The sequence below is a fragment of the Oncorhynchus tshawytscha genome, linkage group LG15 (assembly GCF_018296145.1).
Source record: "Oncorhynchus tshawytscha isolate Ot180627B linkage group LG15, Otsh_v2.0, whole genome shotgun sequence".
Classification (NCBI taxonomy): Eukaryota; Metazoa; Chordata; class Actinopteri; order Salmoniformes; family Salmonidae; genus Oncorhynchus; species Oncorhynchus tshawytscha.
Genome location: NC_056443.1, coordinates 2,903,570 through 2,918,250, shown reverse-complemented (window position 1 = coordinate 2,918,250; position 14,681 = coordinate 2,903,570). Strand labels below are relative to the sequence as shown.

The 14,681-nt window shown below is 42.5% G+C and overlaps 1 protein-coding gene across 1 annotated transcript; it reads right to left on the bottom strand.

Moving 5' to 3' along the window:
• Positions 1–3,219: 3,219 nt before the first annotated feature.
• LOC112264567 (serine/threonine-protein kinase 38-like) lies at positions 3,220–13,167 on the bottom strand. The gene is made up of 13 exons (XM_042297922.1): positions 12,803–13,167; positions 11,105–11,244; positions 10,016–10,067; positions 9,735–9,857; positions 9,296–9,503; positions 8,392–8,546; positions 7,922–8,024; positions 7,734–7,795; positions 7,403–7,520; positions 7,149–7,272; positions 5,869–5,964; positions 5,559–5,650; positions 3,220–4,971 (listed from the first exon to the last, which is right to left on the bottom strand). The coding sequence occupies exons 2-13, from the start codon at positions 11,236–11,238 to the stop codon at positions 4,847–4,849; spliced, it is 1,392 nt and encodes a 463-aa protein (XP_042153856.1). The 5' UTR covers positions 11,239–11,244; positions 12,803–13,167; the 3' UTR covers positions 3,220–4,846.
• Positions 13,168–14,681: the final 1,514 nt, after the last annotated feature.

Here is a 14,681-nt window from a genome sequence, read left to right as displayed (position 1 = left end):
AATTCAGAGTAGCCTATATTATGAGATTGTACCTATGGAATATACTGCTCTTTGCTGTGAAAGACATTACAACTAATGATTTACTCTGATGGAAATCAAGTCTTCCAAGGAAATCCTCTTGCGATTTCCTTTCCCAGGAATAGAAAATAACAGGGTTCGTTAAAACACTTGCACATACCTCACAGGATTTTTTTTGGGGAGGGGGAAATAATATGTTACCAACCATGTTTCCATCCAACCTTTTTAAGCGAGTAAAATAGTTGAATAACAAATGTGACGACACATGTCGACAAAACACGGTAGACAAGGTGCGATCTTTGTGCAGATAAAATTAATTACCGCTATAAATGGCGGTGGAAACTCCTTTATGGACGCGTATTGCTATAATAAACATCATTCGAAGTAAATTTGGAGTCACGCGATGATATTAAGTGGTCCTCCCACCACGACTCGGGAAAACATGCCGTTTATTACACTACAGATTAAATAAACTAGGATTAATTCCACCCGTAGTGAAAGTGAACAGTGATGAGCTTGATGCTCCTTTCCAATATACATTGAGGGTCTTATTCTGGTGACATGATGATCGATGCTTGGCTGCCTTTTCACAAAAAAATAATAATAATCTTGCGGCAGGTAGCCTAGTGGTTAGAGCGTTGGGCCAATAACCGAAATATTGCTGGATCGAAACTCCAAGCTGACAAGGTAAAAATCGGTCTTTCTTTAGTTAAATAAAAAGGTTAAATAGATGTTTTCTTTAAATGTACATTTATCCATAATAATCTCATCATGTAGGTGGCCTTCCCGCACTGTAAATACGAGCTGTTGGCTGTTGGCACGTGCCAATACCAGAGTGGGCACATTCACTATATAACGCAACATTTGTTGTGACAAAACCATCAGTAGAGTTGAAAATGCGATAGAAACCCATCTAACATGTATTTTTTATTCGGTACATAGGAATTTAACCGCACAAGTTTTTGTATGTGCACTGTGTCATCACGCACAGTCTTTTATCCACAACAAGTCAATTTGATGGAAACCTTTCTGGTGGGAAAATGCACATATTGTTTTAATGCAGATTGGAGAATATTCACATGAAAATCTGTCACCAATTGGATGGAAACCTATCATCGTTTGGTGCAAATCACCTACCACACATACACAAACCGTCCCTGTTCCTGCCCAGTGCCAACCAGTTATATTAAAAGGGATAGTTCACCCAAATTACAGTTATTTGTCCACAAATGCTAAAACATTAACATTTGGTAACAGTGCCAGGGAAATTAAAACCAAAGCATAGACTGCTTAAAGGGTAAGGTAACCAATGTGTAATTTGGGTGAACTATCCCTTTAATATATTTGTAACATGTTCCGGTGAAAGACAAATGAAGTTAAGAATGAACAAATAATGAATTTGAGTTAAACTTCTTTTTATAAAAGTTACCTTAACTCTTCTTCTCTATGTAAACAATTTGTTTTTATTTCCATTCTTGAATCATTTACAAGTTAAAGGGATACTTCGGGATTTTGGCAATGAGGCCCTTTATCTGCTTCAATGCTAACTAGCATTAGCACAATGACTGGAAGTCTACGGGTATCTTCTAGCATTGTTATATTTTAGGTATTTCGTTTTAGTTATCAACACTAATTCCTCATTAACACATGATGCACCCTAATTTGTGTTGTGTTTGGGTGTTTATTTCAGCAAACAGTTGGGGGTTTATCAATTTGTTCATGGTCAAAACAAATTATTTGATACATTGAATTTACACCTGCTCCAGATCACATTGCATTTGAACTTTGACCGGTGCCAGATACAGTGGCTTGGGAAAGTATTTACCCCATTTTGTTGCCTTACAACCTGGAGTTTGTATAAATTTGATTTACACAACATGCCTACCACTTTGAAGATGCAAAATATTTGTGTGTGTGAAACAAACAAGAAATAAGACACACACAAAGAACTTGAGCGTGCATACCTATTCACCCCTCCAAAGCCAATACTTTGTAGAGCCACCTTTTGCAGCAATTACAGCTGCAAGTCCCATGGGGTCTCTCTATAAGCTTGGCACATCTAACCACTGGGATTTATATCCATTATTCAAGGGAAAACTGCTCCAGCTCCTTCAAGTTGGATAGGTGTACAGCAATCTTTAAGTCATACCACAGATTCTCAATTGGATTGAGGTCTGGGCTTTGACTAGGTCATTCCAAGACATTTGAAATGTTTCCCCTTAAACCACTCGAGTGTTGCTTTAGCAGCATGCTTAGGGTCATTGACCTGCTGGAAGGTGAACCTCCGTCCCAATCTCAAATCTCTGTAAAACTGAAACAGGTTTTCCTCAAGAATTTCCCTGTATTTAGCACCATCGTCCCTGCCGATGAAAAACATCCCCACAGCAAGATGCTGCCACTACCATGGGGATGGTGTCCTTGGGGTGATGGGAGGTATTTTTCCTTGATGGCCAAAAAGCTACATTTTAGTCTCATCTGACCAGAGTACCTTCTTCCATATGTTTGGAGAGTCTCCCTCATGCCTTTTGGCAAACACCAAACGTGTTTGCTTATTTTTTTCTTTAAGCAATGTTTTTTTCCTGGCCACTCTTCTATAAAGCCTAGCTCTGTGGGGTGTACTGCTTAAAGTGGTCCTATGGACAGATACTCCAATCTCCGCTGTGGAGCTTTGCAGCTTCTTCAATGTTGTCTTTGGTCTCTGATTAATGCCCTCCTTGCCTGGTCCGTGAGTTTTGGTGGGCAGCCCTCTCTTGGCAGGTTTGTTGTGGTGCCATATTCTTTCCATTTTTTAATAATGGATTTAATGGTGCTCCATGGGATGTTCAAAGTTTCAGATTTTTTTAAATAACCCAACCCGGATCTGTACTTCTCCACAACTTTGTCCCTGACCTGTTTGGTGCGCTCCTTGGTCTTCATCGTGCCGCTTGCTTAGTGGTGTTGCAGACTCTGTGGCCTATCCGAACAGGTGTCTATATACTGACATCATGTGACATTTAAATAAAGTCCACCTGTTTGCAATCTAACTAATTATGTTATTTCTGAAGGTAATTGGTTGCACCAGATCTTATTCAGGGGCTTCATAGCAAAGGGGGTGAATACATATGCACGAGCCACGTTGACGTTTTTTTTTTTTTTTTCACTTCACCATTTGACTATTTTGTGTATGTCCACTGCATGAAATCCAAATAAAAATCAATTTAAATTACAAGTTGTAATGCAACAAAATAGGAAAAACGCCAAGGGGGATGTAGCAAGGGCAACATTAAACGAGTTTAGATTATTGGATATGCAAGTTGCTGAGGTGCACAACTAAATCAGAATCCCTGAAATGTTTGACCCTTACGTTTGAATATCTGTTTTTATGATATCACCCACAGCGGGTGTTCACTAAAGTTTAGTAAATGTTTACTATAAAAAAGTACATTTAATTGAAAATGTAGTTCCTAAACTTAAATGGATGCATTTTGGGGAGCGATGTGAAGTGGGTATCAAACATGATTTCCAATGTTCTTTAAAAAAAAAAAGGTGCCATCTTTGTCAATAAATTTGAACAGAAATGTAACTAATGTAAAGTTACACTCAGCGAAATGACATTGCCACGAGCAGCACCGCAGACACGGAGATGAGCGAGATGCAAGACGTTGCTCTCCCGCAGTCACACATAGCATCTGCGCATGTGCACGGGTTCGCTTCACACCGTGGTAGCCACTGGACCAAAAAAGCAGAGAAGTTAAGCATCAAGCTTAAACGCGCTTAGTTGTTGCAGAAATTGACCCAATATACGGTTTACTATCTGCATATTGCTACTTTTTAGTATTAGTAGCATTGAATTTTCATTGACATCCATGACTTGTCCTCTAACTTGCAAAAACAAATCTGCTTCTACATTACCGTTTATCTCAACCACTAGAATTGCAACACTTTTCTATGCATCTTTGACACCATTAAATAATTTAGAGCTATTAAATTCCAGATTATCAAGGCATTAAATAGACACCACAATGGATTAATCCCAGAGCCATAGATACATGTACGGATGGCTCACCATACTCCATGTTAGCTGCGAACGTTCCATGACGGAAGGATTACTATTTGCATTGTAACTAGAAGGACACTTTTTGGCTAACATGGCACCCATAAAAGACTTGAAACGTTAGAACTTTTTATACCTACAAGTTTAGCAAACCACGTTTACTTAACATTAACTACATGCATTTTTCTGCAGTCATACATGAGGTCACTAGGATAACCCCCAAAGAATACCCTGTGTGTGGGGCAGTCCTTCTCCAGCGTTTTAGACCCTGCAAATCAGTGTGTAAACATGCAGATATGATGGTCGCGTTCCCCTGCTCAGACGTTGCATCAACCAATGGTTGCATACCTCGTCATCGACTATGCCATCGGACACCAGATTGCTATAACATGTGGTTAGCCGATAGGTATAATACCTATCCAGGTGTAAGATCGGGCATAATTCAGCAACGCCTGGGCAGAAGAACCGCCCGTTGATTTAGTCACCTAGTAGTAGTCACTTCAAAGGGGAAGTTCAGTTTTTTCAGGTTAAGGAACCATCTAACATCAAGTTGTAAAACACAAACTTCCCCTTTAACAGCCCAAGCAAGGCCTAAGACAAAATATGATACATGTATTATTTATATCCCTGTTCCTCTTGCCGTTGGTGCCCCAATGGATGTGGCCAAGCAGGAAAACCCTGGTGAAGCATGTAGCCAAGAACCTCCTCATCATTATTCTTGATCCTGTGCTTTCAGCACAGCAGGGGTTTACCGCCCAACCCTGTGTCTACATTGTCTCTCCCATTTCCCTCATCTCAGGCCTTCCCTGCCTTCATGTATGTGGGGATGGTGCCTCGCTGAGTCAGCCCCTCAAACCTCTTGTAGGTGTAGTTCAGGAACACCCAGTCCTTGGATTTGTCTGGCTCCGTCACATTGGAAACTGAAACAACAAGATGGTAAATTATATACAACAGTGTATTAAGGTTAATATCAGTGTTATTGTCGCCTCCTTGCCACTAGAGGGCAAAACTGAATAGGAAATTAATCTCGATCTCAGAAGTGTAGGAATGTATGAATAACAGGACTGTGGGTCCTATTTCATCTAAATTGGAGATGACTCAAAGATTCCTGTACATCAAAGCAAACCTGCACTGCAGCACAAATGTTTCTTCTGCTTTCATAGTTTTTACATTTTATCATTAATTTCATAAATATTGTGAAAAACTTTTCATACATGAAATGTAGCTCAAAGTAGCAATAGAGATGTAACGGATGCGAAACAGCTAGCTAGTTAGCGGTGGTGCGCGCTAAATAGCGTTTCAAATCGGTGACGTCACTTGCTCTGAGACCTTGAAGCAGTGGTTCCCCTTGCTCTGCAAGGGCCGCGGCTTTTGTGGAGCGATGGGTAATGATGCTTTGTGGGTGACTGTTGTTGATGTGTGCAGAGGGTCCCCGGTTCGCGCCCGGGTATGGGCGAGGGGACGGTCTAAAGTTATACTGTTACAGAGACAAAGTGATTATTATTACCTGGCTGAAGGATGTCAGATTCTGGGAACTCATCAAAGTTCGATGTGTCATCGATGCTCTTGATCTCAATGGAGATAGCGGCTGGTCTTTCCCTATGGAAGGAAAGCAAATGTGAGTCGGTCTATTTAAAACCTTTTTCCTAATGCATTTTGCTGAAACGCACCAAAGACAACCAATTTAAAGCTAAGTGACTTGGCTTTTGTTTGGGCTGTGATTTCATGTTATACCTCCTTTAAGATATTGCCATCACACATGCTTAGACACACACACACACACACACACACGTATGTACTGAAGAACAAACAGATACCTGATGTGTTCCCAGTCCACAGGCTCAAAAAAGGCGTGACTCTTCATCTCCTCAACACTCACAGCACCAACACGGTTCTCAGCATCATTACAGTACCTGAAATGGGTTCATGTTGTTGGAGCACCAAAGCCTTTGTTTCACAAAATAGGACATTTATTGCGCCAAAATAAAATGTCTACTTTACTGCAGTTTGATACGGCGTGTTTTTGTGGATGTGATCATTTTGGTAACTCAGCCTGCAGATGTGACTTACGATCCAGTTCTAATGTATTATAAGACATGTCATTAACATGCATGACCACCTTATGTCTTCGTCATTAACATCTCATAATGATCATGAGTAACAGCTATTTTGAGTTCTCCCAATGTAGCAGATGTGAAGCTATAGGCCTAAAATATAAGACGTTATAAAGGCTCACACATCTTTATAACAAGTATTAAAGCACTAACTATAAGCGTTAGCGGTCAGAGCAGCTTACAGATCACTCCACCTGTACACAGCCCACGCAACTACCTCATCCCCATATTATTTTTTTGTTGCTTTTTTGCACCCCAGTATCTCTACTTGCACATCATCATCTGCACACCTATCATTCAAATCAAATTTATTTATATAGCCCTTCGTACATCAGCTGATATCTCAAAGTGCTGTACAGAAACCCAGCCTAAAACCCCAAACAGCAAGCAATGCAGGTGTAGAAGCACGGTGGCTAGGAAAAACTCCCTAGAAAGGCCAAAACCTAGGAAGAAACCTAGAGAGGAACCAGGCTATGTGGGGTGGCCAGTCCTCTTCTGGCTGTGCCGGGTGGAGATTATAACAGAACATGGCCAAGATGTTCAAATGTTCATAAATGACCAGCATGGTCAAATAATAATAAGGCAGAACAGTTGAAACTGGAGCAGCAGCACAGCCAGGTGGACACTGGATTCCAGTGTTAATGCTAAATTGTAATTATTTTGCCTATATAGCCTATTTATTGCCTTACCTCCCTAATCTTACTACATTTGTGCACACTGTATATAGATTTATCTATTGTGTTATTGACTGTGCGTTTGTTTATTCCATGTGTAACTCTGTTGTTTTTGTCTCACTGCTTTGCTTCATCTTGGCCCGGTTGCAATTGTAAATGAGAACTTGTTCTCAACTGGCCTACCTGGTTAAATAAAGGTGAAATTTAAAAAAATGATACCAGTAAAGTGTTAACCCTTTTTTCCTAAGAGGACAATACCCTTTGATACACACAAGCGGATATCCTATAAGGTTTCATATGACCACAAACCTGAGAATCAAGTCCTTGGCCCGCTCTGAGATGGGCACCTCAGGGGGGAAGACCAAGGTCTCCTTCCAGTTCATCACCTTCCTATACGTCTCCTGGGGTGTTTCAGAACAGAACGGGGGGTACCCTGAGACACACAACAGGGGAGAATGTCAGTATGTTACAAAGTAGGAGCAATGAGTTAGCCAGCTAACTTTCTGAAAAAACATCCTAACATACTTGGGCATGTTGTAATTGACTCGGTTACATAGACATACCTATCAGCATCTCATACATGATGACCCCCAGAGACCACCAGTCACAGAGCTTGTTGTATCCCGTCTGCAGGAACACCTCTGGGGCAATGTAGTCCGGTGTTCCCACTGTGGAGTAGGCCTGTTGGTTAAACAAACAGATGGGGAGACACTAATAAATAAATACAACCCAAAGGCTACAGTATCGGGTGTGCTTGTTTCACAGTCCATGGTCTGTGGTGCTCAGAGGATCCTTAACAAAAACATTAATGAGATCCCTGAGAGGGAGCCTGCTCAAAGGACCAATGAGAAGGGCAGTACCAATATATAGTCTCTCACATGCACAAACTCTTACCAGTTGCCTCCGGTTCTTCTTCCATGTCTCTGCTTTTCTCTTTGAGTTCATGTTTTGGAAGGCTGTGGAATATTTCAAGTTCAAAGACATGGCAGTGTTCTACCATAAAAAACACGGAATAAACTAATTATATTTTGTCTGAATGAAAATAAAAGTGAATGATTCACAAGTAGGAAAGAGTGACTCACAGAAGTCACTGGGAGGGTTGTGTGTGAGGTTCCTGTAGAACTCTGTGCGGTGGGCCTTCTTCAGTCCCGTACACAGACCAAAATCAGACAGCTTTACATGGCCCTGCAGAAGAAAAAGACTCTCCGATCACACCTCCAATACAAACAGTTATTATATACTTTAATTGGCCATCTGTAAGTGAATAAGGGGTGGCAGGGTAGCCTAGTGGTTAGAGCGTTGGGCTAGTAACTGGAAGGTTGCAAGTTCAAATCCCCGAGCTGACAAGGTACTAATCTGTCGTTCTGCCCCTGAACAGGCAGTTAACCCACTGTTCCTAGGCCATCATTGAAAATAAGAATTTGTTCTTAACTGACTTGCCTAGTTAAATAAAAAGGTAAAAATAAAAACAAAAATGCTTCTCTGTGTGCGTGTCTCTGAGCATGTGTCTGTTTGTGTACAGGGGTAGGCCTGGACCAGGCCAGTGTCTCACCCTGGAGTCCAGAAGCAGGTTATCAGGTTTGATGTCTCTGTGGATGAAGCCCAGCTGGTGGATAGAGTCGATGGCCAGGACAGTCTCAGCTATGTAGAACTGGGTAGCCTCTTCAGACAGGGTGTCCTTTTTCATCAGCAGGGTCATCATGTCACCTGCACATATTAATGACACTATGCCACTAACCCCGTTTTTTTTTTTTTTACATGATGTGTGTAACAGATGACCAATTAAATAAAATAATAACAGCATACACTCATTGGCCAGTTTATTAGCTACACCCATCCAGTACTGGGTAGAACCCCTTTTGCCTCCAGAACAGGCTGAATTCATCGGGGCATGGATAGTACAAGGTGTGGCATTCAGATGTTGCACAATTGGTATCAAAGGACCTAACGTGTGCCAGGAAAACATTCCCCATACATTACTACCAGCCTGTACCGTAGACACCAGGCCGGATGGGTCCATGGACTCATGCTGCTTATGCCAAAACCAGACGCTGCCATCAGCATGACGCAACAAGAACCGGGATCGGTCGGACCAAATGACATTCATTGTTCTTGTTAACTACACTCAGTGGAGCCGCTAGTAAAACTTTCTTAACTTGGACATTCATTTTTGGCCATGTTAAAGTTTATACTTCCCTCTTTCAATTATCATGTGGGGAGGTTAAAATAATGAAAAACTATCTACCAAATCTATTCATTGATTGCTTCTCCTTGACATTATCATTCACCCGATAAGATGTGAAAATAGTTTGTACTACTAACATGATGGGAAAGGTTAAAGAACCCTGCTCTAGATGTCTCTATGTACAATGTGTAATGTCACTATATCTATTCCTAATACAAAATGGTTTGATGTCATTTGTGGAGTCAGACTGTGGCCAGCGAGAGAAACCCACCTCCAGGTAGAAACTCCATGATGAGGTAGAGGTTCCTCTTATCCTGGAAACTGTAGAACATCTTAACCACCCAGGCCCCGTCCGCCTCCACCAAGATGTCCCTCTCTGCCCGAATATGAGCCACCTGCTCCTTCTCTAACATGTCAGCTTTCCTCAAGATCTTCATGGCATATATGTGCCCGGTGTCTTTTTTCTGCACCAAGCGGACCTGAGGACAAACGTAGAAGTCACACATGAGTATGCCACATTTGAGAGGCTTAAGTGTAATTAGTTGCTAACTGCTTTATAAAATGAGTGGTCAGACCAAACCATGCATTGCAAACTTTTTTGAAAACTTCAGTAAAGACCATATTAATCCACAATCAATACCAACATACACACAAAGGTACATATAAAGAAAATAAACTGGAGAGCGAGAGAGATATATATCATAACACACCTCTCCAAAGGCGCCTCGACCAATGACCTTTAGTGACTCAAAGTCGTCCAGGCCCAGCCGGGTCCTCTTCAGCCGCAGGAACTCTGTCTCCTTCCTGGCGTGCTGGGAGCGTCGCATGACCTTCTGTTGAGAAACGGGCACAGAGACACCGATAATCAGTTCCATTTGGCTTCCCCTAAAATAGTAGATGTGACAAACATGCAAAGAAAGTGCTACCCACGACATTGATTCCAATCCCTTATTGGAATTAAAGCCATCATTCCACACGAGTGGAGGTTTACCTCTTCATCTATCAAGCCTTCGTCATCCATGACTTTCTCCAGCTTCTTCTGCCTGGAAAAACAGAGGGGAACATGCAGGTATTCTGAAGCCAGTCGACCCCAGTCTAGTTACTCTGAAGCCAGTCGACCCCAGTCTAGTTACTCTGCAATTTTGTTTCTGGTGTCCTTTGACAGCTCTTTGGTCTTTGCCATAGTGGAGTTTGGAGTGTGACTGTTTGAGGTTGTGGACAGGTGTCTTTTATACTGATAACAAGTTCAAACAGGTGCCATTAATACAGGTAACGAGTGGAGGACAGAGGAGCCTCTTAAAGAAGAAGTTACAGGTCTGTGAGAGACAGAAATCTTGCTTTTTTGTAGGTGACCAAATACTTATTTTCCACCATAATTTGCAAATAAATTCATTAAAAATCCTACAATGTGATTTCTGGATTTTCTTTTCTTATTTTGTATGTCATAGTTGAAGTGTATGTAACGGATGTGAAACGGCTAGCTTAGTTAGCGGTGAGCGCTAAATAGCGTTTCAATCAGTGACGTCACTTGCTCTGAGACCTTGAAGTAGTAGTTCCCCTTGCTCTGCAAGGGCTGCGGCTTTTGTGGAGCGATGGGTAACGATGCTTCGTGGGTGACTGTTGTTGATGTGTGCAGAGGGTCCCTGGTTCGCGCCCGGGTATGGGCGAGGGGACGGTCTAAAGTTATACTGTTACATGTACCTATGATGAAAATTACAGGCCTCTCAACTTTTTAAGTGGGAGAACTTACACAATTGGTGGCTGACTAAATACTTTTTTGCCCCACTGTGTTATTGTTGTGTGTTACGGTTTCACCCTCCATAGTAGAGATGTCCTACAGGAGCCACCGTACTTTGGCTAAACAGTTGGGATTGTGAAGCTAGCTCACAAACGTGAGGATGCTCAGGTTGGAATAAACCCCAGCCATTTTATAAAGAACAAAGTCTCTCCCATTCTCTCAACATAACAACCCACTATTTGGGTCCTCTTAAAATGTAGCCAAAACAAGCTTGCGTTGCCAAATGCAAATATTCGGAACACCTGGCTGTCACATTCATGGGTGGCTATAGAAGACACGTACCTTGTCTCTCGCTCCTCGTGTTGTGTCAGCAGAGTGCTGTAGAAGTTCTCCAGTGTCAGCTTTGCCACGGTCACCCTCTCCCGGGTATGGTTGCTCATGGGAAGGGCAGCTGCAGTCCCTCCCGTCATGGCCATACTATCCTGTAGAGCAAAGGGAAACAATGACAACACTGACTGACTGAGGCCCAACACACATGTACTGATATTCAACATAAGCCTACTGTACATCCAATAGCTTTTAGTTCCAGTTGAGTAATATCTGAGAGACATTGTATTGCTACTGTCTATTACTAGCAGTGAGGAGCCCGTTTTAACTTGTCTTTGCATAGTACAGACCAGTTATGCCCACACTAAAACATCTAATCTTACTGCTGTACCCATTCGTAGTATATCTTATGTAAATTCATCCAGTGTAGATACGTATAGATTGCATTTGGATGACTGTTACAGTGGTATTTGGGTTGTTAGGTGAATTGTATTCATTCTGATATTTCTTCACCTTGTATTATTTATGTTCTTGCTTGACATTTTACTGCATTTTTAGGTGCTAGTAACATAAGCATTTTTCTGCACCTGCTAGAACATCTTCTAAACTGTGTACATAACCAAAAAAAACATTGATTTGATGCAAGTTCACGCTTTCTTGAAAGACAGGTGCAGAGAGAGGGGCCATTGTGTGCAGTGGGGGGGGGATGTTAAACATGCAATCCAGAAACCAAGTAGTCTCCACCCTGTGAGTCAGCATCGGACAGGAAGCAACTCCCCTTCACCATGAAAAGACCCAGTCATGATGCCAGAGGGAGGGGGACTGTCTGGTACACATACACACAGCCAAGAACAATACCAAGCTCCATGCCCTCAGAAACATCTCAATGGGCAGTGAGGAAGAGTGTCTTGGGGGACTGGTCCATAGGGTTGAGCTCATGTACCAGTCCAATGCCTGTTTTCAAGTGTTGTGCACCAGGCTCCTACTCCGGTTGCCTAAAACTTCACCCTTAATTTCTTCTGCTTTCCCTATGCAAAGGCCATCTTTAATTATACTATTAGGTATGTCGATTTAGCAACATCGACATATTGCATTTTCCTGAGATTTAAGCTAGTAGTTAGTACTAGTAGCAATGTCCTTTGTTGTGTGGATTTCAGACATTCTGTATCCATCACTACTCAGGCATGATTGAAATAGGGATATTTCTGATGGCCTTACCAAAGCTTGTGAATTGTGATGTTTGATTTGAAACCATTGCTTCGGAGGTCCCATTGTTATTTGTGAATTTTTACCTATTGAATTTGATACATAGCTAGATCCAAAATAGAAACGGATTGGACGTAGACGCAACATTGGAATGTTTTCACATGTTATTTCATTCAATTCCAATGACTCAATGTATATAACAAGATGGCCATGATGAGGACGCTGCTTATGTGGCGCCAGTGTTAATAATAAGGACTGTACGAGCAGGTGATGATGAACACGTCATTGCCATGATTTGTGCATTGAGTTGCGTAACAGACGTAAACATGACAAAACCACAGGTATGCATGCAACGAAACAAGTCTGCCAACGAGAAGATAACTGTATTGAATGATGTCATTGCAATTTGACATCTAGGCTAGGTGTAGGATGTCTATGTCTTGATAGTTGTTGATCGACGTCAAAACTATCCAGACTTGGATTTAATAATAGCTTTTAGTTACCTACCTCTGTATCCTGCTCCAGATTCAATTGATGGCTAGGCTAGCTGCCCAGCCCTGCTCCAATATGACAGAATTTAGGTCCGTAAATTTGGCTACGGGATGAGGGGAAAGACTCGACGTTAGGTACTAGCTATCTAGCGTGAACTAGATACACACACTGCAAACACGGACTGTGAGAAAATAAAAGACTTGAGTCAATGACAACTATTTTTTGATATTTAACAAGACTAACAGTACAAGGGTTTGGTAAGCGTTGCTCGTCTCCACTCATCAATTTTCGACCGTAACCCTCCCTGTAAATAGTAAAATAGCCAATTAGTCTCAGAATGGATGCACTAAAAACATAACGCTCACTCCACTCAAGTACATGCTACAGAAATGACACCGAGATTAGCCAATAGAAGAAGAGAAAATGAAATAAATTTTTATTTTAACCAATCGGTCGTGGAAATATTGGGGGACGTAACCTAGCTAGCTACCAATCAGAGGAAAGTAATATGCCTTTTTTTCAGGTCCGTCCACCGGTTTACCCTGAGCGTGGTTGCGTTCCAGGCTGCCTATATTGTAGTAATTGAAAATACAGTACATTACAGGGAATGGTTTCACGATGATAGGACTACAATGTAGCCAGCCTCTGGAACACTTCTCAATCAATTAAACGTTGAAGGCCGGTTTCCCAGCTAGTGAGGGAGTTTTATCAATGTCCCGGGTGAATATTTTATGATAAATAATAAACTGCTGAAAAAAATAAAGGGAACACTAAAATAACACATCCTAGATCTGAGTGAATGAAATATTCTTATTAAATACTTTTTTCTTTACATAGTTTAATGTGCTGACAACAAAATCACACAAATTATTAATTGAAATCAAATGTATCAACCCATGGAGGTCTGTATTTGGAGTCACACTCAAATGTCCTTAAAACAAGTAAAAATGAGGCTCAGTAGTGTGTGTGGCCTCCACGTGCCTGTATGAACTCCCTACAACGCCTGGGCATGCTCCTGATGCGGTGGCGGATGGTCTCCTGAGGGATCTCCTCCCAGACCTGGACTAAAGCATCCGCCAACTCCTGGACGGTCTGTGGCGTTGGTGGATGGAGCGAGACATGATGTCCCAGATGTGCTCAATTGGATTCAGGTCTGGGGAATGGGCGGGCCAGTCCATATAATCAATGCCTTCCTCTTGCAGAAACTGCTGACACACTCCAGCCACGAGGTCTAGCATTGTCTTGCATTAGGAGGAACCCATGGCCAACAAAACCAGCATATGGTCTCACAAGGGGTCTGAGGATTCTCATCTCGGTACCTAATGGCAGTCAGGCTACCTCTGGCGAGCACATGGAGGGCTGTGCGGCCCCCCCAAAGAAATGCCACCCCACACCATGACTGACCCACCGCCAAACCGGTCATTATGGAGGATGTTGCAGGCAGAAGAACGTTCTCCACGGCGTCTCCGGACTCTGTCACATGTGCTCAGTTGTGAACCTGCTTTCATCTGTGAAGAGCACAGGGCACCAGTGGCGAATTTGCCAATCTTGGTGTCTCTGGCAATTGCCAAACATCCTGCACGGTGTTGGGCTGTAAGCACAACCCCTACCTGTGGACGTCGGGCCCTCATGGAGTCTGTTTCTGACCGTTTGAGCAGACACATGCACATTTGTGGCCTGCTGGAGGTCATTTTGCAGGGATCTGGCAGTGCTCCTCCTGGCACAAAGGTGGAGGTAGCGGTCCTGCTGCTAGGTTGTTGCCCTCCTACGGCCTCCTCCATGTCTCCTGGTGGCGCCTCCATGCTCTGGACACTACGCTGACAGACACAGCAAACCTTCTTGCCACAGCTCACATTGATGTGCCATCCTGGATGAGCTGCACTACCTGAGCCAC

What these genes read in the sequence shown, in the direction of transcription:
- LOC112264567 (XM_042297922.1), bottom strand. Translation starts at nt 11,238, where the DNA reads ATGGCCATGACGGGAGGGACTGCAGCTGCCCTTCCCATGAGCAACCAT. An exon ending in CACGAGGAGCGAGAGACAAG is followed by an intron (nt 10,068 to 11,104) that starts GTACGTGTCTTC and finishes CTGTTTTTCCAG; the next exon opens with GCAGAAGAAGCTGGAGAAAG. An exon ending in CATGTATGAGATGCTGATAG is followed by an intron (nt 7,273 to 7,402) that starts GTATGTCTATGT and finishes TGTGTGTCTCAG; the next exon opens with GGTACCCCCCGTTCTGTTCT.